Genomic DNA, 24,250 nt, shown 5'->3' with positions numbered 1-24,250 from the left:
GTGTATCACAGCGAGTCCTGATGTGGAACCAGTTCCTAAACTCGTATACATACGCCCTGGTTCACCGCCCGGGCAAGGACATGGGACACGCTGACGCCCTCAGCCGCCTGCCATTACCCTTGATGGACCCAGATCCCGCCTCTGCCCACCATGTGATGCTTATGGAGACTCTGCCCGAGCAGCTCCTCCATGCCGCTGAGGTGGCTCGGACCACGGGGAGGGACCGTATACTCGCACGTGTTTTGGAGTGGGTGGGAAGGGGATGGCCCAAGGGCAAGCTGGACCCAGAATTCAGGGTGTTCGCATCGCGCAGAGACGAGCTGTCCACCCACAAGGGGTGCATACTCTGGGGTAGCAGGGTGGTGGTCCCCCCCTCACTGCAGAAGCAAGTGTTAGAGGCTTTACACGAAACACACCCGGAGATAGTGCAGATGAAGGCCCTGACACGCAGTTACGTATGGTGGCCGGGTATGGATGACAAGGTAGAGGTGTGGGTGAGAAGGTGCCAACTCTGCCAAGAGTCCCGGCCCGATCCACCTAGCGCCCCCGTCCACCGCTGGGAGTCCAACAGGAGGCCGTGGTCCCGGCTTCACTTAGATTTTGCGGGGCCATACCAGGGCCAGATATTCTTCATCTTGGTCGATGCATACACCAAGTGGTTAGAGGTGATCCCTGTAGCTTCCACCTCCACAGCAGCAGCGGTCCGAGCCTTGCGAAGGGTCTTTTGCACACACGGAATCCCCGATACCCTGGTCACGGACAATGGGACCGCTTTCACCTCCCAGGAATTCCGGGATTTCTTGAATAGATATCTCATTCAACACATTAGGTCTGCCCCCTTCCATCCGGCCACCAACAGCCAGGCTGAGTGCATGGTGCACACCACCAAAGAGGCCCTGGGGCGTATTGTACAGGGTGACTGGGACCACCGCCTGGCAGCCTTCCTATTTGACAACTGAATCACCCCCAACCCCGTCACCGGGTCAAGCCCTGCTGAATTACTAATGGGAAGGAAATTGATCACGAGGTTAGATAGGCTACATCCCGACCAGGCCACTGACCTCCGCAGTTCCCCCGAAACCAGGGAAGCCGCCAGGGGGTTCTTCCCAGGGGGCCCGGTGTATGCTAAGAACTTCGCAAGCGGCCCGGAGTGATTAGCCGCCCGGGTGCTGCGCATGACTGGGTCCCGCTCATATGAGGTCTCGACAGAGGGGGGCCAGGTTCTCAGGAGGCATATCGATCAGTTGCGCCGCCGCACTTTGCCAGAGGAACCGACCGCCACGGGGAGCGGGGGAAGCGGGGAAGAACTGACAGCAACACCCCCGGAAAATACCCTGCCCATGCCGGCCGCACCGACTGCACGGGCGGAAGAGCACCACAGTGGTGGAAGTGACCCCACCAGAGAAGAGACTCCGGACGAGCAACAAGTGATGGCCAGTCAGTGTCCGGCAACACCTCAACAAGGGGAAACCGCCGCCTCGCCAGCCCCAGCGGCTGCACCAACTCCCCAAGCAACCCCGAGGAGGTCGACCAGGGAACGCCAGGCACCGGTGTACTTGAAAGACTATGTGTCCTGAACTAGGGGGGAGGAGTGTTATGTCCTGCATTCTAATCCCTATGTACAGCACAGCACACGCTACAGAGGCAACCAGTGGAACCCCACTGGTCCCTGGATGTAGCTCGCTAATATGCACCGCCAATCAAGATCTGTGGCGGGAAGTTTAACTGACCAGTATTGGACATGGCCTCATGGAGGGTTGTTCTGGGGCATGTATATAATCGGAACCCGGCCCGCCATTCTCCCTCTTGTGATGTACCCGCTAATAAAGTATGTTGCCTTCAACACGTCTTGTAACTGAGTACATTACAGGGTCCAATTCTACAGACCCCTGAATAAGGTGCCCCCAACTATTTTAGTTGTCGTCGATGCTTTCTTAATTGGGCGGTGGGGAGAATGAATATAGTGCTGGATACCTGAACATATCTGAAAAATAGATATATTTGGACCAGAAATATCTGAAAGCAGATCTCTAGATTGTACGTGTCTCTAGTTAGGTGCATACAAAGACTTTTTGGAGCTATGAAAATAAATTGAGAAAGACCACTTCAAAGGAAAATGTCCCTAGGAAAGGTTTTCTGTCCTTTGACTTAAAGATATAACAGAAACACATTGCAATTGTTCTGTAATGCATCTACTGACAGATCAAAACATTCCAGTCAGTGTAATTGTCGGTTGTGCTACATGGTAATTGCAACCTAGTGTTGATTTGTATGCACCCCACACAGTTCAACTTCTAAAAGGCCTTCCCCACTTGAGGAAGGAATTGACAATGTGGTGGTTTTTATTTAATGTTGCGTTGTGGAAAAGCTTGTAAGCATCCAATTAATTTTTTGTTTGGGTAATGTTTTTAAATAGATTCCTTCATGTTGTAAACTGATTTGAGTCCTCACTGTGTGAAGAAAAGTGGATTAAAGTGCCAGAAGCAAAGCAATGTCATGAGCCTGTTGATCATATTCCTCTTGCTTATTCCCACCTGTCTCTTTAGAACATTAATGGGAGCTTTGAAACTGAACCTGGGAGGTGCCCCAGAAGGACCTGCTGGGACCGGCAAAACCGAAACTACCAAAGACCTTGCAAAAGCACTGGCTAAGCAGGTACCAAAATAACCATCCATTTGATTCTTTGGAGCAACACTCCTTTATTTTCAGAATAAGTTTTGGGAAGCCATCTACATCTGCTAAAGTTGTGCATCAAACATTCACAAAGACCAGAGCAAAGGGTGAAGCCCTAAGCCATGACTGCTTGTAACTCCATCTTGGTACCTTTCAGCAACTTTCCACAGTGACTACAGGAAGGCAGCCATGGGGGCAGCAAAGCCTCCATTTCTCTTCCCACTACTGGTGTGGGAATGTCCTGAGGTGAAGCTCCTTGCTCTAGGGCTGCCAAGTCCCCAGTCCATAGGCACCATAGAGTTTCTTCCTCCCAAATGGCTAGAGAGTCTGGGAAAACCATAGTGTTTTCCTGGAAATGCCTAGAGCGGCCGTGCGTGATGTTGCCGGTGCAATGACGTGCGTGATGTTGCCGGTGCAATGACTTCTGGGTGACATCATTGCATCGCTTGTGCGCTTTGCGCACATGCAAAAGTTCCCTGCTCTGGCACACAGGGGACTTGGCAACCCTACCTTGCTCACCTTAAGCTTCAGGGGTCAGAGAAATGCACTCTTGCCTCCAAAGTAGACCCATCTGTACTGGCCCTAATAGTTCCCAGCACAGTAGATGCCATTTGGGGCTGTTGTTTGTGCCATCAGAGACAATAGGGCTGTTAAGACATCATCCAGGGAGGATGAGTGCACAATGGGCAAATGGCCCTACCTTCCATATGCATTCAAGGAGAATGAGGCCTTGAGGGAGGGGTTGCCAGGAGGGGGTTTGATGCACCTGTAGTCTGACTTGGTACAAGGGAGTTCCATTCAGAGGTAGACTGGCCCTTTAACTTAATGGGAGAGTTTCTGGATGGCTGTTGATGACTAGGAGAGCCAGTTTGGTGTGGTGGTTAAGTGTGCGGACTCTTACCTGGGTGAACCGGGCTTGATTTCCCGCGCCTCCACTTGCATCTGCTGGAATGGCCTTGGGTCAGCCATAGCTATTGTAGGAGTTGTCCTTGAAAGGGCAGCTGCTGGGAGAGCTCTCTCAACCCCACCCACCTCACAGGGTGCCTGTTGCGGGGTGCGGGGGTGGGGGGAAGGTAAAGGAGATTATGACCACTCTGAGATTCAGAGTACAGGGCAGGATATAAATCCAATGTCATCACCTTCTAGGAGCAAGCCAAACTGAGCTCTGAGCCATGAGGGCTTCTCAGCCTGGAACTGGCTGGCAGTGATAATGACAACAGCCATCCAACAGCCATCCAACTTGCCACTTGGTGGGAGGAGGGCACAGGTGAACTGATGCCTGTCGTCATCATCACTCCTCGCTGGGTCCAATCCTAGCAGCCCTTTGGCACCGGCAGTTCTACATGCAGGGGCCTCTCACCTCTGCTTTCTCCTGGGCTGTTTCAGCCTCCTGACCCCCTCTTATTTTCAGTATGTTCTTCATAGCCGCATGCCAGGTTGGAAGACACCAGGTGGAGCTGTTCCAAGTCATGGGACAAATTTCACTTGCTGAATTCTGCTTATGGGGAACCACTGTGGTGTACTCCTTAGAGTGCTGGGGCAGGATCTGGGAGACTCAGGTTTGAATCTCAACTCTGCATGGAAGTCTGCTGGGCAAACTTGGGCAAATCACACACTCTCATCCTGACCAGCATTCTCTCTAAGCTGAGTTAGCATGAGCTAGCTCACAGATTTTTAGCCTCCAGCTCACACATGTTTGTCTTAGCTCTGGAGGGATGACCCCAGGGCACACTAATTGATGCAGTAGCTCATAATCTTTCATGCCAGTAGCGCACAACTTTAATACCAGTAGCTCTCACAAAGTAGAATTTTTGTTCACAAGACTCTGCAGCTTAGAGGGAACATTGATCCTGACCTGATTCACAGGGTTGTTGGAGAGCTAGTTTGGTGTAGTGGTTTAGTGTGCGGACTCTTATCTGGGAGAACCGGGTTTGATTCCCCCACTCCTCCACTTGCACCTGCTAGCATGGCCTTGGGTCAACCATAGCTCTCACAGGAGTTGTCCTTGAAAGGGCAGCTGCTGTGAGAGCCCTCTCAGCCCCACCTACCTCACAGGGTGTCTGTTGTGGGGGAGGAAGGTAAAGGAGATTGTGAGCCGCTCTGAGACTCTGTCCTGGAAAGGGCAGCTGCTGTGAGAGCCCTCTCCAGCCCCACCCACCTCACAGGGTGTCTGTTGTGGGGAGGAAGGGAAAGGAGATTGTGAGCCGCTCTGAGACTCTGTCCTTGAAAGAGCAGCTTCTGTGAGAGCCCTCTCCAGCCCCACCCACCTCACAGGGTGTTTGTTGTGGGGGAGGAAGGTAAAGGAGATTGTGAGCCGCTCTGAGACTCTGTCCTGGAAAGGGCAGCTGCTGTGAGAGCCCTCTCCAGCCCCACCCACCTCACAGGGTGTCTGTTGTGGGGGAGGAAGGGAAAGGAGATTGTGAGCCGCTCTGAGACTCTGTCCTTGAAAGGGCAGCTGCTGTGAGAGCCCTCTCCAGCCCCACCCACCTCACAGGGTGTCTGTTGTGGGCGAGGAAGGGAAAGGAGATTGTAGGCCGCTCTGAGACTCTGTCCTTGAAAGGGCAGCTGCTGTGAGAGCCCTCTCCAGCCCCACCCACCTCACAGGGTGTTTGTTGTTGGGGAGGAAGGTAAAGGAGATTGTAGGCCGTTCTGAGATTCTGTCCTTGAAAGGGCAGCTGCTGTGAGAGCCCTCTCCAGCCCCACCCACCTCACAGGGTGTTTGTTGTTGGGGAGGAAGGTAAAGGAGATTGTGAGCCACTCTGAGACTCTTCGGAGTGGAGGGCGGGATATAAATCCAATATCTTCTTCTTCTTCTTGGGAGGATAAAATGGAAGAAAGTAGAATAATATGAGCCACGCTGGGCCCCCACTGGGGAGAAAGGCAGCATGTAAATGATCACACAGACCTCACAACCACTAGTAAAACAAAAGATAGGCTGGCAACACGAATTGAGCAATCTGGGCTTTAACCCTCTCTGTCATTTCTTCTAGTGTGTTGTCTTCAATTGCTCTGATGGGCTGGATTACAAAGCCATGGGCAAATTCTTTAAAGGGCTGGCCCAAGCTGGAGCCTGGGCCTGCTTCGACGAGTTCAACCGAATTGAGGTAACGTTGTCCTAGCAGAGATGCTTGTCACTGTTGCAGTCTGCTAACCTTAACATGCAACAATGGGCTTGCAAATGGCCACGCCTCCCGATCTTGTACAAGGCTTCACTTTTGACCTGAGTGCTGGTTTGACGATCTCTGCAGTTGCATGACATAGAAAAGGGTTTTTTTGATACCAAAGTTGAAATGTGTAAATAAGAGAACAATGTGGGGGGGGGGGTGTAACAGATGCAGGTAATATTTATTCCGAGGAGGGGGGGTGGTTCTGCTGAGAGTGTTGCAGAAAGAAAGATTTGTGTCCCTTAGACCAGGGGTAGGGAATGTTGGCTTTCCAGATGTCTTTTGCCTACAACTCCCATCAGCCCCAGCCATTGGCCATACTGCCTTAGACCAACGAAACCTTTCTGTTGCTGCCTGGAAGCTGGCCAGTGCCGTGTATCTGTGACCTAGTTCAGCCATGTTCTGGACAGCTCCCTTGCTGTTCAGCACTCAGCTGTCCAGGCTGATGTTGCTGGACAGCTCCGATTTTGGCTCTGCATCCTGACCACCCTTGCAGAGGCAGCTGGTCTACATGCAGCTCAGCCTGGATGATCCATGATGGACACGACACCAAGGGGCCATTGCTGTTTCAAGCACCATCGCTTTACATGGACACTCTCCAGCTGGGGACTTTCAAACCCTGACACATCCTGCCAGCCACCCTGCCTCATAGAATCATAGAGTTGGAAGGGATCTCCAGGGTCATCTAGTCCAACCCCCCCTGCACAATGCAGGAAACTCACAACCTCCCCCTAAATTCACAGGATCAGCATTGCTGTCAGCCTCTGTTTAAAACCTCCAAGGAAGAAGAGCCCACCACCTCCCGAGGAAGCCTGTTCCACTGAGGAACCACTCTAAACTCACAAATCCCTTCCCCTAAATTCACAGGATCTTCATTGCTGTCAGATGGCCATCTAGCCTCTTTTTTAAAACCTCCAAGGAAGGAGAGCTCACCTCCTCCCGAGGAAGCCTGTTCCACTGAGGAACCACTCTAAACTCACAAATCCCTTCCCCTAAATTCACAGGATCTTCATCGCTGTCAGATGGCCATCTGGCCTCTGTTTAAAAACCTCCAAGGAAGGAGAGCTCACCTCCTCCCGAGGAAGCCTGTTCCACTGAGGAATCGCTCTAATGGTCAGGAAGTTCTTCCTCATATTGAGTTGGAAACTCTTTTGATTTAATTTCAATCCATTGGTTCTGGTCCGACCTTCTGGGGCCACTGAAAACAATTCCACCCCATCCTCTAGATGACAGCCCTTCAAGTACTTGAAGATGGTGATCATATCACCTCTCAGCCGCCTCCCCTCCGGGCTAAACATGCCCAGCTCCTTCAACAGCAGATGATGTCCTTTATTTGTGGATAGGTGCAGAGGGTAGCCATGCCCATTCCATTTCCTTTTTTAGTTTCTATGACCAAAGGTCAACCGGAATGAATCAATTTCAAATAATTTATACATAGATATATTAATCACAAAATCCCAAAGTTCAAAATTTACGGTCAAAATATTCAAATCTAAAAGGTAAATAAAATATTAAAACAGAAGTGTCTAATAAAATCTATGGTTCAAGTTAAATAAATCTAAAATCATCATCTTAGCCAAACATATACCAGATTCTGTTATAATCAGATCTACCCAGATTTTTGTTGTTTTACAGATAAAATTATCATTACTTCTTTTGTAACAAAAGAGTGGTTTCAGGATTAATATCTGCCAACAAATAGGGGACCACCCAAAGTTCAGTAGAGGGGAGAGAGAAATTGGAAGAGGGTGGGGGGAAGATAAGTTTTAGATAAGAAATCTTTGACTCTTGAAAGTTTATGCTCCTGAAATCTTGTTGGTCTCTAAGGTGCTGCTGGACTCAAATTTAGCTGTCCTTTATATATATGACTGATTTTGCTTTGTTTTGTTTCTGTGGCTAGGTTGAAGTGTTGTCTGTAGTGGCTCAGCAGATCCTCAGTATCCAGCAGGCCATAATTCGGAAGCTCAGAACATTTGTCTTTGAAGGCACAGAGATTTCCCTTAATCCGACCTGTGCAGTATTCATCACAATGAATCCTGGGTATGCTGGGCGGGCAGAGCTTCCGGATAACTTGAAGGTAAATGTTGTAGTCTCTTGTAAAGCTGGAATCCCTCAGATTGCTGGGCAGAATACAGGGAAATGGACCTGGAGCAAGATCTCTCATACCTTCTTTTCTAACAGAGCTTCTGCTTTATATACAAACAGGGTAGACATGTAAATAAACAAAAGTAGATCCCATCAGGTCTACCTCTCTACCTGCCTTCCTTTACCTGCCTTCCCTTCATCCATCTCTTCCCCCCTCCCCGGCGTGCATTTCTTTGTGATTTTCAGCTCTTTCCTATTTTTTTTCTCTTGTCTTTTTTGGTCTTAAAAACCATTGAGGACAGAATTGATGCTGTTTCTGGCAGTGATCTAATAATTGGCATTACTGGAGTAGAAATTTTAATGCTCATGTAAACTTGTACATTTTATTCTCATTCACCTACATTTTGAATAAAGATCCTGTGATTCTCACCTGCATTCTGGGATGTTATCATTTGGGAAGGGATGTGCATTTTTGGAACTGTTTAATTTATTCTCAATTGGTATTTCTGAAGTTACTCCTATCTATCAGGCAAATCTAATCCTTATCCCCTGCCTTATTAATTCTGAAAGTGTTAGTCTGAGGATTCAAATGCACAGAACCCAAACATAATTTATTTGGAACCTGTACAGATTTTAGATCGGAGACACCCCCCATTGTGAATACACAGGCATGTTCCACAATACGGTCAGCTAATTTGTTTAATTTTTGAAATAACATAAACACCATGTGTCATCATAATGAGACAGTAGCCTAAACCAGGACCACCCTTCTTCGACCCTGGTTCCTGGTAAAATGTACCTGTTTCCCCAGTGCTTGGACTCGGGAGTACCAAAAATACCTGTTTCCCTGTTGAACGTTTTTCAGTAGGCCATGATATCAATTAGCTGCTTTCTTGCTCAACCGTTTGTGCTTCTTTAGGCATTATTCCGCACTGTAGCCATGATGGTCCCAGATTATGCTCTGATTGGTGAAATCTCACTTTATTCCATGGGATTCCTTGACTCAAGGAGGTGAGTTAAATTGAGTGGGTTTCCCCCCCCCTCCCCTTTAACAGGTGATGAATTCTTTTAATTCATTTTAAAAACCTAGGGGGGGGGGGGAATTGTGCAAACAGCAGAGCTGCTTTTGGAATTCAGCCTTTCAGTGGTTCAGTAACTTGCTGCCCTGCCTCCATATGTGGGTGTGACTTGAGAGGCACCATCTTCACAAATGATTCAGAAATGTCTTTTCTGAGTTGAGCCCTTGTTCTATAGCGCTAGTACTGCACGTTAAACTTAAGATATGATTCATATGGCCATCTTAAAACTGAAAAGGAGGCACACATTCTTATATATTTTGGTCAGCCAAAACCATAACCACTCGGGGGGGGGGGCACCAAAGAAATGCAAAATCATAGGGGTTTATTATACAGTTGTGGCAAACATAACTCTGGGAGGAAGAACTGAAGGAAAAAATGATAGTTCACTGGACAGGCAGTGGCTAAACCCTGAACCTCCAAGTTCAAAAACAGTGTGCCTCAGAACACCACCTTCAAGAGGGAGCAGTGGGGCCCGGTAGTTGCTCTCTTGCTTTGCTTATTGGCTTTCCAGAAGCATTTGGCTGGATTCTAGACTCGACAGATACTGAGTCTTTTTCCAGCAGAGGAATAATTGTGTTTTTTCAGAATAAAATATTGATGAAATATTTCATTTCATTTCGACTTTGCTTGGATAGCCCAGGCTAGCCTGGTCTGCTCAGACCTCAGAAACTATGCAGGTCATCCCCAGTCAGTATTGGGATGGGAGACCACCAAGGAATACCAGGATTGCTATGCAGAGTCAAGCGATGGCAAACCATCTCTGAATGTCTCTTTTCTTGAAAATCCTGCTCCCCATAAATCAGCTGCAACTTTACGGTAATTAGCAGAGGGAGAAATTGCAATACATTTTCAGCTATCAATGTATTCTTTCTTGTTTGTTAGAGCCATAGAGCTGGATCTTGCAGAACTGTTAAGCTACCAGCTGTGCTTTCCTCTGTTCGAAGGCAGGTTTCCATGATGCATGATGCTCTTCCCAGCATGTTGCTTCAGGGGAATGTTCCCTTCACTTTCCCTTGCTAACAGAACAGATTTGTGGAATCCACAGCCCCCGCCCCCCAAATCTGCTATTTCCAGTAATTACTAATACCCTCCTCCCCACACACACAACAGGAATCTGTCATTTGGCTTTTCATGGGTGTTGAACGGGTGGTGGGGGTGGAGAGTGCTGTCACGTCACAGCTGATTTGTGGTAACGCCATAGCGATATCAAGGCAAGAGACATTTAGAGGCGGTTTGCCATTGCCTGCCTATGCATAGTGATCCTGGACTTCCTTTATGGTCTCCCATCCAAATATTAACCAAGGCCATCCCTGCTTTGCTCCTGAGATCTGATGAGATTAGAGTAGCCTGAACCATCCAGGTCGGTGTGGTGAACTATTCTTAAGCTTGGTTGTATCCCTTTTTTTTAAACTGTAGATGGTTTTATCATCCCCCCCCCCCACACAATGGTATGTAAGTTATATTATGTTCTATCATAGCCAGTTTGGTGTGAGAGCCAGTTTGCCGTAGTGGTTAAGTGTGCGGACTCTTATCTGGGAGAACTGGGTTTGATTCCAACTCCTCCACTTGCATCTGCTGGAATGGCCTTGGGTCAGCCATAGCTGCTGCAGGAGTTGTCCTTGAAAAGGCAGCTGCTGTGAGAGCTCTCTCAGCCCCACCTACCTCACAGGGAGTCTGTTGTGGGGAAAGAAGATAAAGGAGATTGTAAGCCACTCTGAGACTCTATGGGTGCAATCACACACACTAAATAATGCACTTTCAATCCACTTCCAATGCACTTTCCAACTGGTGTTTGCAAGTAAAGTCCAGGTGTAAAGTGCATTGGAAGTGGATTGAAAGTGCATTATTTAGTGTGTGTGATTGTAACCAGATCAGAGAGAAGGGTGAGGTATAAATCTGCAATTTTCTTCTTCTTCTACTTCTTCTTCTTCTTCTCCTCTTTCACAGCCTTGCCCAGAAAATTGTCGCTACCTACCGCCTTTGCTCTGAACAGTTATCATCTCAGCATCACTATGACTACGGAATGCGTGCGGTGAAATCTGTCCTGACAGCAGCAGGGAACTTGAAACTGAAGTACCCGGACGAAAATGAAAGTGTCTTGTTGCTTAGGGCACTGCTGGATGTTAACTTAGCAAAATTCCTGGCACAAGATGTTCCTCTCTTTCAGGTAAGATATCAAGAAATGTACATCCTGCCATTCAAACAAAAAACAGGGCGATATTGATGAGATGATCACTGATAAAGGAAGCCCCCAGTCTTCAGTTTGCAAGACCCAAGCAAGGCTGCCAGTGGCAGGGTATTTTGGAGGTCATTCATTTATAGGATCACCATAAATTGGAAGCAACTTGATGGCATGTATAACACACAAGAAAAAAGCCCTGTTGAATGGGATCAAAGGTCCAGCTTGTCCAGCAGCCCTGTTTCCTACAGGGGGCAACTGGATGGCCAGAGAAGGCATACAAACAAAAGCAAGGACTCCCGCTGGTCTTGCCATTCTAGCAACTGGTATTCAGAGGTAAACTTTTTCTGGACATGGAGGTTTCATTCAGCTGCCAGGGATAACACCTGTTGTCCGTGAATGTGTTGAAACTATCCCCCCATTCTTTTAAAGATGTTTTAAGCTAGCAGTGTTAACTGCATCTTGCGGCAGTGAGCTCTGAAGTTAATTATATTTTATGTGAAGAAAGATGTCTTTTTGTCTGTCTTTCTGAACTGAATGTGAGGGCTATCTGGCTGCAGCTATTTGTATTTTTGGAATCTACTACTCCTTAACTTCATTGGGTGCACCCAAGTCCTAGTATTTCGGAAAAGGAAAAAAAAAATTCTTTAACTTTCTCCGCTGTCCCATACAAAATGATGCATGAGCCTCTGTCATTATGCCTTCTCTCTGTGGTCTTTTTTTGAAACTCAAAAGCCCCAAACCCTTCAGCCTTCTGCTGCTTGGGATGGTGTCCTTTAATCATTCTTGGGGCCTTTTTCCTATACCTCGGGGTGGCCAACGGTAGCTCTCCGGATGTTTTTTTGCCTACAACTCCCATAAGCCCCAGTCATTGGCCATGATGGGAGTTGTAGGCAAAAAAAAGTCTGGAGGGCTACCGTTGGCCACCCCTGCTATACCTTTTCCAGCTCTACAACATTCTTTTTTTTAAATGGGCAATCCTGAACTGTACACAGTATTCCAAATGTAGTTGCATCTTGATCTGTAGAAGGCCTCTGCAGCAATGGTCTTAGCTGAGAAGAACTTCCCCTGTATTAATTTCAAACAGCTTGCAATGAACGTCTGTATGGCTTTACTCCCAGGAAATGCTATGCTTCTTTTTGTGGCAAATTGCTTTTCTTGTCTTCCACCCCACAGGGTATTATATCGGATTTGTTTCCTGGCGTGGTTCTTCCGAAGCCAGATTACGAGCGTTTCATACAGGCCTTGAACAACAATATCCAAAAAATGAATCTTCAGCCAGTCCCATGGTTTATTGGAAAGATTATTCAGGTTATTTAAAAAAAATATTTTGCATCTAGGAAACAAGCCCAGTGGAACTTTCTCGGTCTCATGGTATCATGCTATGGCTCTTGGGGGGTGGATGGGAAGAGCATGGTCTCTGAAGGTAGGCTGTTCCTGGTCTGATTGCTATGAGGACATAAGACGAATCCTATCGGATCAACTCCAAGGTTCATCTAGCTCAGCATCTTATTTCCCAGGGATGCTCTGGAAGGCCCACAGGAGGGGCACGGAGGCCCCCTCTCAGCAACTGGTATTTAGAGGTATACTGCTTCCTAATATTGAAGAGGTCCATTCTGTCAGTCACAATAGGGCTTGGCTCATCTTCACATCCACTGAGATCATGCGGAGGCTCCTTTTAGATGGCTCATGCCCCTGTCTGAGAGACAAGTTGCACTCTCCTTTGCTCCGATCAAATGCATTTGTTATTCTCTGCAATGCATGGATTGTTTTGTTTTGTGTTTTTTGAAGCTTCTGAGCAGGGATTTGGCGGGGGGTGGGGAGGGGCAGGCAGGGTTCTCTCCCCTCCTCTGCTGCCTCCCAGACCTTCCTCTCACACCCTCCTTCTTACCCACCCACATGCCTCCCACTTGCCTATGTGTCCTCCCCTCTTGTGACCCCTCACATTCCCAGTGCTCACAACTGCCTGCACTGCCTACAGTTCTTTCCCCAGGGGCACTAGCAATGTGAGCATCTTGGAGCACGGTTGGCGGAGTGATAACATGTGGAGTAGGAAGAGGGACAGTAGTGGGCCCTGGCAGCTTCCCCTCTTCAGAGTATGCTGACACCGGCCCTGCTTCTGGGATCTCTTCCTGCAGTGGTTCTTCAGCTTGCCAGCTCCTTCATTCATCCCCATGGTTGGACTGGGGGCTTGCTGATCCCTCTCCAGAGAAACAGTCTTGAGCTGTTAACTTGTAGTCCTAGCGATTCCACCCAGGCCCACTCTTCCCTTGCCTAGCTGTGTGCGGAGCTACACTACACATTCCTTACAACGTTCTTGTCCTTGGTACAGATTTATGAAATGATGATGGTGCGTCATGGCTACATGATTGTGGGAGATGCCCTGGGAGGCAAGACCAGCGCCTACAAAGTGCTGGCTGCAGGACTCGGTGAACTGAGCCAAGGTAACAACATGTAGAACGAATCCTACCTTTAAAAGAGCCCGTTTGGGTGTGGTGGTTAAGTGTGCAGACTCTGGGAGAACCAGGTTTGATTCCCCACTCCTCCACTTGCAGCTGCTGGAATGGCCTTGGGTTAGTCATAGCTCACGCAGGAGTTGTCCTAGAAAGGGCAGCTGCTGTGAGAGCCCTCTCAGCCCCACTCACCTCACAAGGTGTCTGTTGTGCGGGGAGAAGACATAGGAGATTGTAAGCCGCTCTGAGTCTCTGATTCAGGTAGAAGAGCGGGGTATAAATCTGCAGTTCTTCTTCTCTGGGCTCAGCTTTTCTTTTGTCAGGAAAGACAGTCACTTTCCCTTGTTGTGAGTTTTGAGTCCTTCAGATTGCTGCAAACTAAATAAAGTGCTGCAACTAGAATAACTACATGTGCATGTTTTGCTGCTGGGGAGCAAACAGAAGGCTGCACAACAGAAGGGAATCTGGATAAAGATGGGAGAGTTCTAAACGGCAAGTGAGGCAGGAGTGTTCTAAAAATGTTGCTTTTATGCACCAAATACAGTTTAAGTGGCTTCATGTTGCCACACAATCAGAAAGGCTTGGACTAATATAAGAGAAGAAATGACTTGCAGAAGTGTGACCAGCATGTAATCTCTGATTTGACTTTGGCCAGTAGCTTCCACATGGCAAGAACCTGCTGTGGATTGTCTTCCGCCTAATCCAAGAATCTTCATCGTGGTTTCTGTGCAGTCCCACTCATGGGGGGTCTTGCTGTAGGCGACGAATCCATACCTCGGAGTCTCCAATAGCTCTCTTAGAGCGCTTTTTGGAATGCTTTCCACTCGCTCTGGGGAGCAGGCATCGACTGCGCATGCCTGGAGTGAGCAGGAGGCGCCATTCCCACTCAGTTTCTTCCTTTCCGCCAACTGGACAACACCTACCTTGAGAGGACATCTGTGCTGCTGCATCATGGTCCTCGCCATCCACGTTCGTCTCGCACTACGCCTTGGACGTTCGTGCCAGACGGGACGCCTCCTTCAGCCAAGCGGTCCTCAGGTCCATCTTCCACTGAAATCACCCCAGGTGAGTGCATGCACACGCGGTAAGTATGAAAATGTTTCTTTTGCCAGCACCCACCTTCCTTTTGACTTTCAGCTTTCTAGTCACCCATGTGTGGGACTGCACAGAGACCACGATGAAGATAAACAGGTTGCTTACCTGTAACTGATGATCTTCGAGTGGTCATCTGTGCAGTCACACACCCCCACCCAGCCTTCCCCTCTGCTGGCTTTTTCTGCCTTGGTTTTTACCTCTGTAGACTGTCAGTAGCAGCTGGAAGAAACTGAGTGGGAATGGCGCCTCCTGCTCGCTCCAGGCATGCGCAGTCGATGCCTGCTCCCCAGAGCGAGTGGAAAGCGCGCCAAAAAGCGCTCTAAGTGAGCTATTGGAGACTCCGAGGTATGGATTCGTTGCCTACGGCAAGACCCCCCATGTGTGTGACTGCACAGATGACCACTCGAAGATCATCAGTTACAGGTAAGCAACCTGTTTTTTCATCTCCTCCTCAGACAGCTCCACAGGCGAGTTTGCTGTCGAATACAGAATCATTAACCCCAAAGCTATCACTATGGGGCAGCTGTATGGGTGTTTTGACCCCGTGAGCCACGAGTGGACGGACGGTGTCCTTGCCAACACCTTCAGAGAACATGCTTGTTCTACTACAGAGGACAGGAAGTGGATTGTCTTCGATGGTCCTGTGGATGCTGTGTGGATTGAAAACATGAACACGGTCTTGGATGATAACAAGAAGGTAGCCAGTCATGTTTCTGTCTGTCTTGAGCTCTCTAGGGGAGCTCCTAATCAGGCAGCCATGCTGGGGACAGAAGGGCAGCTGGCTAAGAACCATTTTTGATTCAAAGGCACGTTCCAGCTGACACCAAGGCAGTTTTGCCCAGTCACACCTGGGCCAATTCGGTTTTTTAAATGGGGTGCTCCCAGTCTTCAGATGGGCAATCACGGCAAGTGCAGTAAGATATGGGGCTGTTTTCTGGGGATGGTGGAGGGACTTTAAAAGAGAGAGGCTGTGCGATGTGGTGCTTAGCGAAAGCAGAACTGAGTCTTTGCACAGCGAAGTTTTAGAGTCTGGCTGCTTGAGGAATAAGTTCACACTGAGGCTTGTCAGTTAGAAGTTGAAGTTCATCACTGTGAGAGAATGCCATACTAGATAAGAAAGGCAGACAAGGCTTCTAGCTAAGCTCGGATGGAGAGAGATTGTAGAAAGCATGTCCACTCCCTCAGAGGGAAAGAGAGAGTGAAGGGAAGTGACCAGAAGGATGGAATCCCCAAGAATAGCATTCTGGGTGACAAGGGGACAGCAGCAGGAGTGGGCAAAGGAAAGGTCAGAGGGCACCCTGGCTACTAACTGTCTGCTCTGCTGCCCTCCCTGGAGACTCAAAAGTCTGTGCTAGCTTTAGGCAACATTGCACGATCCATTCTTGCCGACGCTTAGAATATTGGATTAGTGCCAGGTGCAAGGTTCTGCCAATTATCAACTCCACAAATCCGTGCTCGTGTTAATATGGCTAGGATTTATTAAAGCTGGATACAACTTTCTGTTAGAAAGCCAAGAATAACCTGAAATCAAAGGGGTTATAATTATACACTGCAAAAAGTGCGACCTCACATTTCCCCACCCCTTGGGTCTGCTGGTTCCCAGAGAGGCTGGTGCTTCAAAGCCCGAGGCCTCTTCCGAGGCTTCCCACCTCCAAGGTCACAGTTGCATTCTCAGGCCAATCGGGCCTGTTGCTATAATAACTAGATAAGCAAGCTCCTTGCAACGATGCTGTATGTATAACAAGGTCTCTGTCCTCCATCCCCCTCCTGCACCCACTTGTCAAGATATAGTTACATGCAAGCCCTAGAGAAACTAAACTTAACATATTTCAGAAGAAAGAAATTAGGGCAGGCTGAACCTGACACCAGGGAGGCCCCACTCAGCTAGTTCAAATCCAGCCTGCTGGCTTAACATGTTAATATATTGCATCAATATATCATTTTCTCCAAGTTAGTTAACTGACTAGGCCTTTGGAGGCTAGGTTTACATCCCAACTCAGCCATAAAGCTCTCTGAGTGGCTCAGTAACTCTTTTTCAGCTTAGTGTACCTTGCAGGATTGTTGTGGGGGTTACGTGGAGAGAGCCCTGAACACCTTGGAGGAAGTGCAGGAGCAAGGAGGCCAAGCATTCTGCTCCACAGAGAACTAAGCCAAGCCTATAACTAAGGACAGTGACAGGTTTCATCTTTGATAAGCCTCCTCTTTCTCCCCCATTTCTCCCCTCCCTTGTTAGACCAGATAGATTGTACACCAGTCCCCCAGAGTTTATGCCGTCTTTTATTGTATTGTTATTTGTTATAGTGTTAGTTTTAACATGGTGTATTATGATATATATTACCGGCTGCTTTATCATATTTACTAGTAATAAGGCCTGTTGTGAAGAAAAATACGTTGGGCTCTAGAAAGAGGCTCTGGGTGAGTGCCTCCCACCCTTGCTGTCTTTCCACTCACATGTGAAGGGATTCAGTCCCTTCCCCACCTCAAGGGGAGCTGATCTCTGCCATCTGGAGAGCAGTTGTAATTCTGGGTGATCTGCAGTCCTTACCTGGAAATTGGCAACAGTGGTTCCCCAGGAGGAAATGGCATTGTACCTTTCTGAGATCCCACCCTTTCTCAAACCCCATCCTCTCCAGGCCCCATCCCTTAAATCTCCAGGAATTTCCTAACCTAGAGTTGGCAGCCCTATTGCCTTCCCTTTATCTGCCCTTCTGACTTCAGCTTTCCATCACCTTCTCTCTCCCTGCAGCCTCTACATAGGAAAAGGACAGTCTTTTTCCACATGGAGGAGGGAGAAACCAAAGTAGTTTACATCATTCTCCCCCCCCCCCTTTGATTTCCATAACAACCTTGTGAGGTAGGTTAGGCTGAAAGTCATTGACTTCCACAAGAACCTGGGTCTGGCAGACCGTGCTCTGAAGCCCTAACTCCTATGCCACACTGGCTGTCTTAGAGGGGCTGCTGCTGAAGAGTAGCAAGCAGCCAGACATAGGGTAGCCAACCCCCATGTGGCGCCTGAAGATCTCTTGGGATCACAACTGAACTCCAGACAACAGATCTCTCTCCCCATCCTGGAGAAAATAATTGCTTTGGAGGGTGGTCTCTGTGGCATTCTATTCACCTGAGGCCTCTCTCTTTACTGACAAAAGCAGCCTGGGTTGCCTAGTGGCAGCCTCTGGCTAGCACTTCCCAGGTGGCAGCCATTGCCTATAAGAAAACACTCCTAGCAGGGCCTGGCCTCCTTGGCTATTTCTGTGGCCTTTGGAGGCTGTGTGTGCTGGGAGGCCTTTTGTGAGGCCACAGTAGCTCTGCAGCCCTTTCTGAGGCCGGTTGACAAGAGAGGACACAGAAAAGAGTTGGAATGTAGTCTCTAAGGAATGTAGTCTCTAAGGTAAGACTGCTTTTGGCTGTTTATTCAACATTTCTGGGCCTGCAGTGGGCGGGTGAGAGCAGAGTCAGCCAATGTGAGTCCAGAGGGAGTGACGGACATGTGATGAGCCAATAGTCGATGCCCCACAGGCCCACCCAGTCCCAACAAATCAGATTGCTCCATTTTGCCGACAAGACATGGGTTTTATTACTAAAGGATTGTACTTAGATTTGGAATGTTTTTATCATGACGTTACCTGCTCTGAGCCTGGAAATGAAAATGGGATACAAATCCAATAAATAAATCAATAAGCATGCCACAGCTGTGTGACGCTTCCCTTTCAGCTCTGCTTAATGAGTGGGGAGATCATTCAGATGAATTCCCAAATGAGCCTGATGTTCGAGCCGGAAGATCTGGAACAAGCATCCCCAGCAACCGTCAGCAGGTAGCCAGGAGTGCCATTCCTTCCTAGCCTTGTCTTGTAAAATCTGGGTGGACTTTGGAAGCATTGGTTTTGCTTTGTATTTGCTCTGACAGTCTTCGCCCTGGTCCCTTGCTGTTTTGCACCCCAGTTCACTAACATTTGATAGGCTCACACCCCATAATGGAGGAATGTGCTGGTCCCTTTTATTTCAGTGCCGTTTCCAGACCTTTGGCTCTTTTTTGCATGTCACAAATGCAACAGAAGAGCTGACTTTCTCTCTGCCTTAAGGAGTCTTGGAGTGGCTTACAATCACCTTCCCTTCCTCTCTCCCCCACTTCTGATCCTGATAGTTGTGTGCACTTACTTTGAATGGCACTAAGCTGGACTGCCTGTATTGGTGGGCTACCAATGTATGACTGCTTGGATTCAGGGTCCTGCTTACCAGGGCCACAGAACCACCAGCTGCATTCATTTCTGGTTTGCTGCTGCCAGGATGAGACTTGGAATTCCTAAGGCACACACATTTCCTCTCCCATCTCTCATATGCAGTCAAAGTCTTTAGCCTCAAGCCTAGCAGTGGTCTTCCAACCTCTTTGCACTCAATCAGTGGTGTTCCCGCTATAGGTCACACTACACTTGCTTACATTGAGAGCCAGTGGGGTGTAGTGGCTAAGAGCGTTTTGATTCCCCACTCCTGTACATGAAGCCTGCTGGGTGACCTTGGGCCAGTCACAGTTCTTCTACATGCCAGCAGGGATCTACTATGAAACTGATGAAGCTTCAGCTTCAGGGCCCCTAATCCTGGAAGGGCCCTGAAACAACTTTTTTTTGTTCAATGAGTGAATTTTTCAACAAAATTGATGGAGTTTGCTGGAACAAGTGTTTGTTATTAAAATAAGGCTATTTTAGTGACAGAATCATAAGCCAATGAGTTGAAATAATATTTACCTTAGAATGTGCTCTAATACATGTTTCATATGGCCTCAAAATGTCCCTGTAATTGGCCAAATTTCAGAATTTTCTTGGGGGCTTCTTGGATGTTGCCCTATTGTTGCTGGTTGAGAAGGGACCGCTATAATAGTTCAAGCTTCAGGGGCCCAAAATGTAGGTCCACTTCTGCATGCCCAGATTCCATACTGGAATGTGTCTATTCTTTGATCTTAGAGTCTGTGTAAGGAACAGTCATAGTTTGTGGCTGAGCCATTTTTTGTGAGCCAGGAAATCTTCTTGAGCCACATGCATTTTTTGTGAGCCAGGCATTGACAAGGTCTGTGTTCATAATGACACACACTGTAGCTTGGATCTGAATGCAATCCTGTATCTGGAAGTGTCCTTAGGACAGGAAGGACAGGAAGCATTTCCAAGGTAGCATTGGGTTGGAGCCAAAGAACTGTGAGCAAATAGGAAACATCTGGAAGTCCTGTTCCACAAGCACTTGTACAAGAGCACTACTCTCCATAGGTTCTGCAGCAGCTCAGTAATCCTTCTGTTTGTGCGACTAATCACAAAAGTTTGTGTGAAATAATGCTTTCTTGATTATTTCACTGTTCCTGCAGCACATCACTCACTACATGTTAAACTGCTCACTTTTCCTTGAGCAGAGGATGCCTACCGCAGGCAGGAGGGCACCTTTGGATTCCACCCACTGGATCGTCTGATGTCATAAACAGCCCCTTCCTCCTGCTAGGTTTACACAGGTGTTCATTGAACTCAGGAAAGAAGTGTCACCCTTTAAATCCCATGTTTCATCCGGAAGTGCAGGGAGCTCTTAAAAGGCTCTAGGCAAGAGTTCAAAACTGAGTAGTGCAGAAGAATCACTGACCCAGAATGGTCTGAAGTCTGTGTTTGCTGGAACAAGTCAGTTCTGTGCAACAAGAAATGTATTTCTTCCAGGTGTGGCATGATTTATATGGAACCTCACCAGTTAGGCTGGAAGCCCCTGAAGGATTCTTACATGAATACGTTGCCATCAAACTTGCAAGAAACCCATATAGAATTGGTGTGTATATTTTTGATTTATGTTATTTTTGTATTATGTCATCTTTAAACATCACTGGTTGGATCCTGTGCAGGAGGAGCTGGATCTTGAATCCCTTCCCTTTGCCCCAGTAGCCCCCTGTGTACGGACAAAGCAATGCTTATGGGATTTGTTGGACCACAGGGACTAAAAGCCTCACAGAATCAGGGGCCATCCTGTAAGCAGCAGGATGCTCTTAAAACTGCTTCTCCTTCCTGCCTTTTGTGTCAGAAGAGTCTGTTATGACTGGCAGAAGCCTTCTCACCCCAGAGGATCCAACCCAATATGAAAACAAATAGAAGTGTTATATACTACCATTAGGGGGCATTGTCAAGCATGCCATTTCTATATGTTATTCATAATGGCGGTCCGTGGACAACCCCGATACAAAGCAGAACACTCCACATGCTTTCTTCCCTTCTCCCCCCACCCTCTGCTTTCTTTCTTTAACCAAAGGGTGCATAATAAATCCATCTGGACCCAGGATGTTTAGAATAACCTTGTGTTAACAGTGTAGAGTGCCTCTCCCCCATATTCACACAGCCAGGTCTTATCGGTTCCCAGAGAATGTGTGAGAAAGGGAGATGTTTTTATTAGCTGACATTCCTTAGGTACAAAGAGATACTATTGAGCAGCCTTTGAACCCTCAACTCAATTTGCATTTTTATGTTATCCTTTTGAAGTTATCTGTAACCTTTTCCTTTGAACCATGCCTATAAGTTACTATGCAGTGCTATGTGCGTCATTACTTCCAAGGAGTCTGTCCTTGACAAGCTATGGAGTTTCAACAATAAAAGCTACTTTTGATTGAAGAACAAAAGTCTGATTATTGCGAAATATTGATGCTTGACAGGCATATAGACATAGCTTGAGTGGTTAACCTGCCGGGCAACTGTACCCATCCCTTTTTGTACTCATCAGCCATACAGGCAGAGACCTCCACTCAGCAACAACCAGTTCTTTCTTCTGGCTGCAGATGGCTATGAAGTGAGCGGATAGGCTGATCCTTGAACAGTTACAAAGCTGCCTGCGCAGATTGCTGATTGGCTGGCTTTTGTGTCAGTCACAAAGCTTTCCCTCCCATATCTGTGTCTGCCTGGAGCAGCGATTTGAATAATAATAATAAATTTATTCTTATATCCCGCCCTCCCCTGCCAAAGCGGGCTTAGGGCAGCTTGCATGCAAGCGGCTTGTGGTGCTTGCATGCCCTGAACCTAAGTTCTTCTGCCCTTTCTTGTTTCTGGAAGAAGCACAAATATTGGGTTTAAGTTTAGCCTTCTGGCCATGAAGCTAAAAGGACAGGACAGTTTTTTTGTTTGTTTGTTTGTTTTAAAAAGAAGGCACAGAATTAAAAGTTAACCAGAGAGACATGCCAGGTGCCTGAAATTTTTGGCCTATCCAAAACGTAGGGTTAAAATCAAAGTTGGTTTGGTGCTAAGTGGGTGTCTCATTAAAGGAGCAAAGGTAGAGGAAGCAGAGTTTGCTCCACAGCAGGAAGGAAAGAAATTGCACTAGCTTCTATCAATAGGTACCTTGCACCTGTCTGCTACAGAATAGAACAGAGTAGACAATGTTGAGCTAGACAGACCAACAGCCTGACTTGGTGTAAAGCAAAGTAGAATCACTTAATTACAGAGTTGGAAGGGGCTATACAGTCCATCTAGTCCAATCCTGATGCCCGCTTCAACACTAACCTGCATCATCTAAAATGCAAAGTAGGTCTTTGTTCCCCACCTCAGGGCTTGTTCCGCACTGTAGCACAATGCTAATATATTCCATTTCCTTAATCAATCCGTTGCTTAATCCATAGAGTTTCTCAGATTCCTTTCATTGAGTGGCAGGCGGCCCCTACTAGTGTGACGACTGCAGTGTTTTGCAACCATTTCCCCCTTTTCGTTTGCAGATCAATGACTTATTCATGTGGCTGGTTCAGCCTTCTTTGGATTTTATTCGCCACAATTGCAGAGTCCTTGTTCAGACTTCACCCATCCACCTGGCCTTCACCATGATGAAGCTGTATACCTGTTTGCTTGGTAAGGTCCTCCCCCTAAACTCCCACTCTTTGCCCGCCTTGATGTGCCATAATGTTACATAGAAGTGTTGCAAATATCTTCTTATTTATTTGTTTCCTGGAAAAAGTATGAAAGTGATGTTGGACAAACCCTGCCTTGACCGATTTACATTCTAAAACAGCAAACGCAAAAGAATCTACAAAAAACTTGGCTGACGTTTGTAAACCAGTTAGATTTTTCCTTGTGTCACACCCTTGCCAAAGTCTCCGTTCCTATCCCAGTTTTTGTATCTCGCTGCAAGCAAATTTCCCTGTGGTGCTTGCATGCCGTGAACCTAAGTTCTTCTGCCCTTTCTTGTTTCTGGAAGAAGCACAAATATTGGGTTCAAGTTTAGCCTTCTGGCCAGCTACTCAGCAAATCCTAGAGAGGCAGCTCCCTTAAAGACATTTGTGGATTGACCGGTTTAGGCCCTAATCCATAAAAGCTTAATGACAAAATAAATATGCTAATCTTGAAGGTACCAGAAAGCTCGATACTTTTGGTGCGCTTGGATAATCTCAAGGAGTGCAGAGGAGTGAGTTATTTGTCAGTCATGCATTGCAAATAGGTTCTCTCTCTCTCTCTTTTGTTTATTCTGAGCTGCAAAATATTTTATCGGCTGAAACTAAGATTGATTGGTGATAGTTTTTAACCTGTGCCAATGCCAAACAGCCATATGAATCAACTGGAATTTACACCTTGGTGGCCCTGATTGGGCAAAAAGGGCAAGATCCACATTTTGTAAATTAAAAATAGAAGTGCCTGTATATTCACCCTATGCCACGTATAAGGCACATCCCCGTGGTTAGTTTCTGTACAGAGATGTTGCTGCTGTGTAGGCACTGTGTATCAGCCTCTCTAAATCTGACTGTCTGGAACCAATAAAAAGAATGATATATGCTCATTCATTGATATTTGTATTCATTTTTACGACAGTCGTAATGAAATGAAGGGTTCCTTTCTTCATTTGTATCCCAATGAAAACATATCTCCATTAAAGATATTTTGGAGGCAAGTGAACAAAAATAGTTCTGTGCAGATGTTCTTTGGGGAAATAGCTCTTTTGCGCTATTTATTGCTGTTTGTTGCTTTTTTATTGTTTAGCATTTTTACGGTGTCGTGCTTCTCTTTTCTTTCGCAGGGGTTGAAATTATTGGCATGTTGCAATGGGACCTTGAGCTGAAACATGAATTTAAAATCTCAGAAAGAAATAGATATCTTGGGTTTGTAAATGTAAATTATGCCTTCTGTCTTTATCATCTCTTTCCGTTTTCCATTATAGATGAAATAAACCAAGCAGGCGATGAAGAAACAGAAACCATGTCCAGTCAGCAGATCACCTTGTGGCTACAGGGACTGTTTCTTTTTGCACTGGTGTGGACCATTGGGGGCACCATCAACGCGGAGAGCAGGAAGAAATTTGATGTCTTTTTCAGAAATATCTTATTAGGAGCGGATGATAACCACCCTCGCCCCAAAAGTGTGAAGTTAACCAAAAACAATATATTTCCAGAAAGAGGTGTGTTTACCCAAAGTGCTGAGGTGCTTTTAAAAATCTGGGTGTAATTATTACACGATGTGGTGGTGGGGGATCATCTGTTTGGTTTGGGCAGAACTGGATTTGAGTCTTGACAGCACCTTAGAGACGAATGAGATGTTCAGA

The 24,250-nt window shown here is 47.2% G+C and overlaps 1 protein-coding gene across 1 annotated transcript in view; it reads left to right on the top strand.

Annotated features, from left to right (window-relative positions):
* Nucleotides 1–24,250, top strand: part of DNAH3 (dynein axonemal heavy chain 3) — a 169,926-nt gene that overhangs the window by 83,908 nt on the left and 61,768 nt on the right. The window contains exons 29-40 of the mRNA XM_060261037.1: nucleotides 2,547–2,655; nucleotides 5,664–5,777; nucleotides 7,738–7,914; nucleotides 8,842–8,933; nucleotides 10,949–11,168; nucleotides 12,357–12,491; nucleotides 13,513–13,624; nucleotides 15,184–15,425; nucleotides 18,440–18,540; nucleotides 20,413–20,518; nucleotides 22,440–22,569; nucleotides 23,870–24,106. Of these exons, the coding sequence (XP_060117020.1) occupies nucleotides 2,547–2,655; nucleotides 5,664–5,777; nucleotides 7,738–7,914; nucleotides 8,842–8,933; nucleotides 10,949–11,168; nucleotides 12,357–12,491; nucleotides 13,513–13,624; nucleotides 15,184–15,425; nucleotides 18,440–18,540; nucleotides 20,413–20,518; nucleotides 22,440–22,569; nucleotides 23,870–24,106 (1,775 nt within the window). The remainder of the gene's footprint in view (nucleotides 1–2,546; nucleotides 2,656–5,663; nucleotides 5,778–7,737; nucleotides 7,915–8,841; nucleotides 8,934–10,948; nucleotides 11,169–12,356; nucleotides 12,492–13,512; nucleotides 13,625–15,183; nucleotides 15,426–18,439; nucleotides 18,541–20,412; nucleotides 20,519–22,439; nucleotides 22,570–23,869; nucleotides 24,107–24,250) is intronic.

Source organism: Heteronotia binoei, chromosome 20 (assembly GCF_032191835.1).
Source record: "Heteronotia binoei isolate CCM8104 ecotype False Entrance Well chromosome 20, APGP_CSIRO_Hbin_v1, whole genome shotgun sequence".
Lineage (NCBI taxonomy): Eukaryota > Metazoa > Chordata > Lepidosauria > Squamata > Gekkonidae > Heteronotia > Heteronotia binoei.
This window is presented reverse-complemented; position numbering and strand designations above follow the sequence as displayed.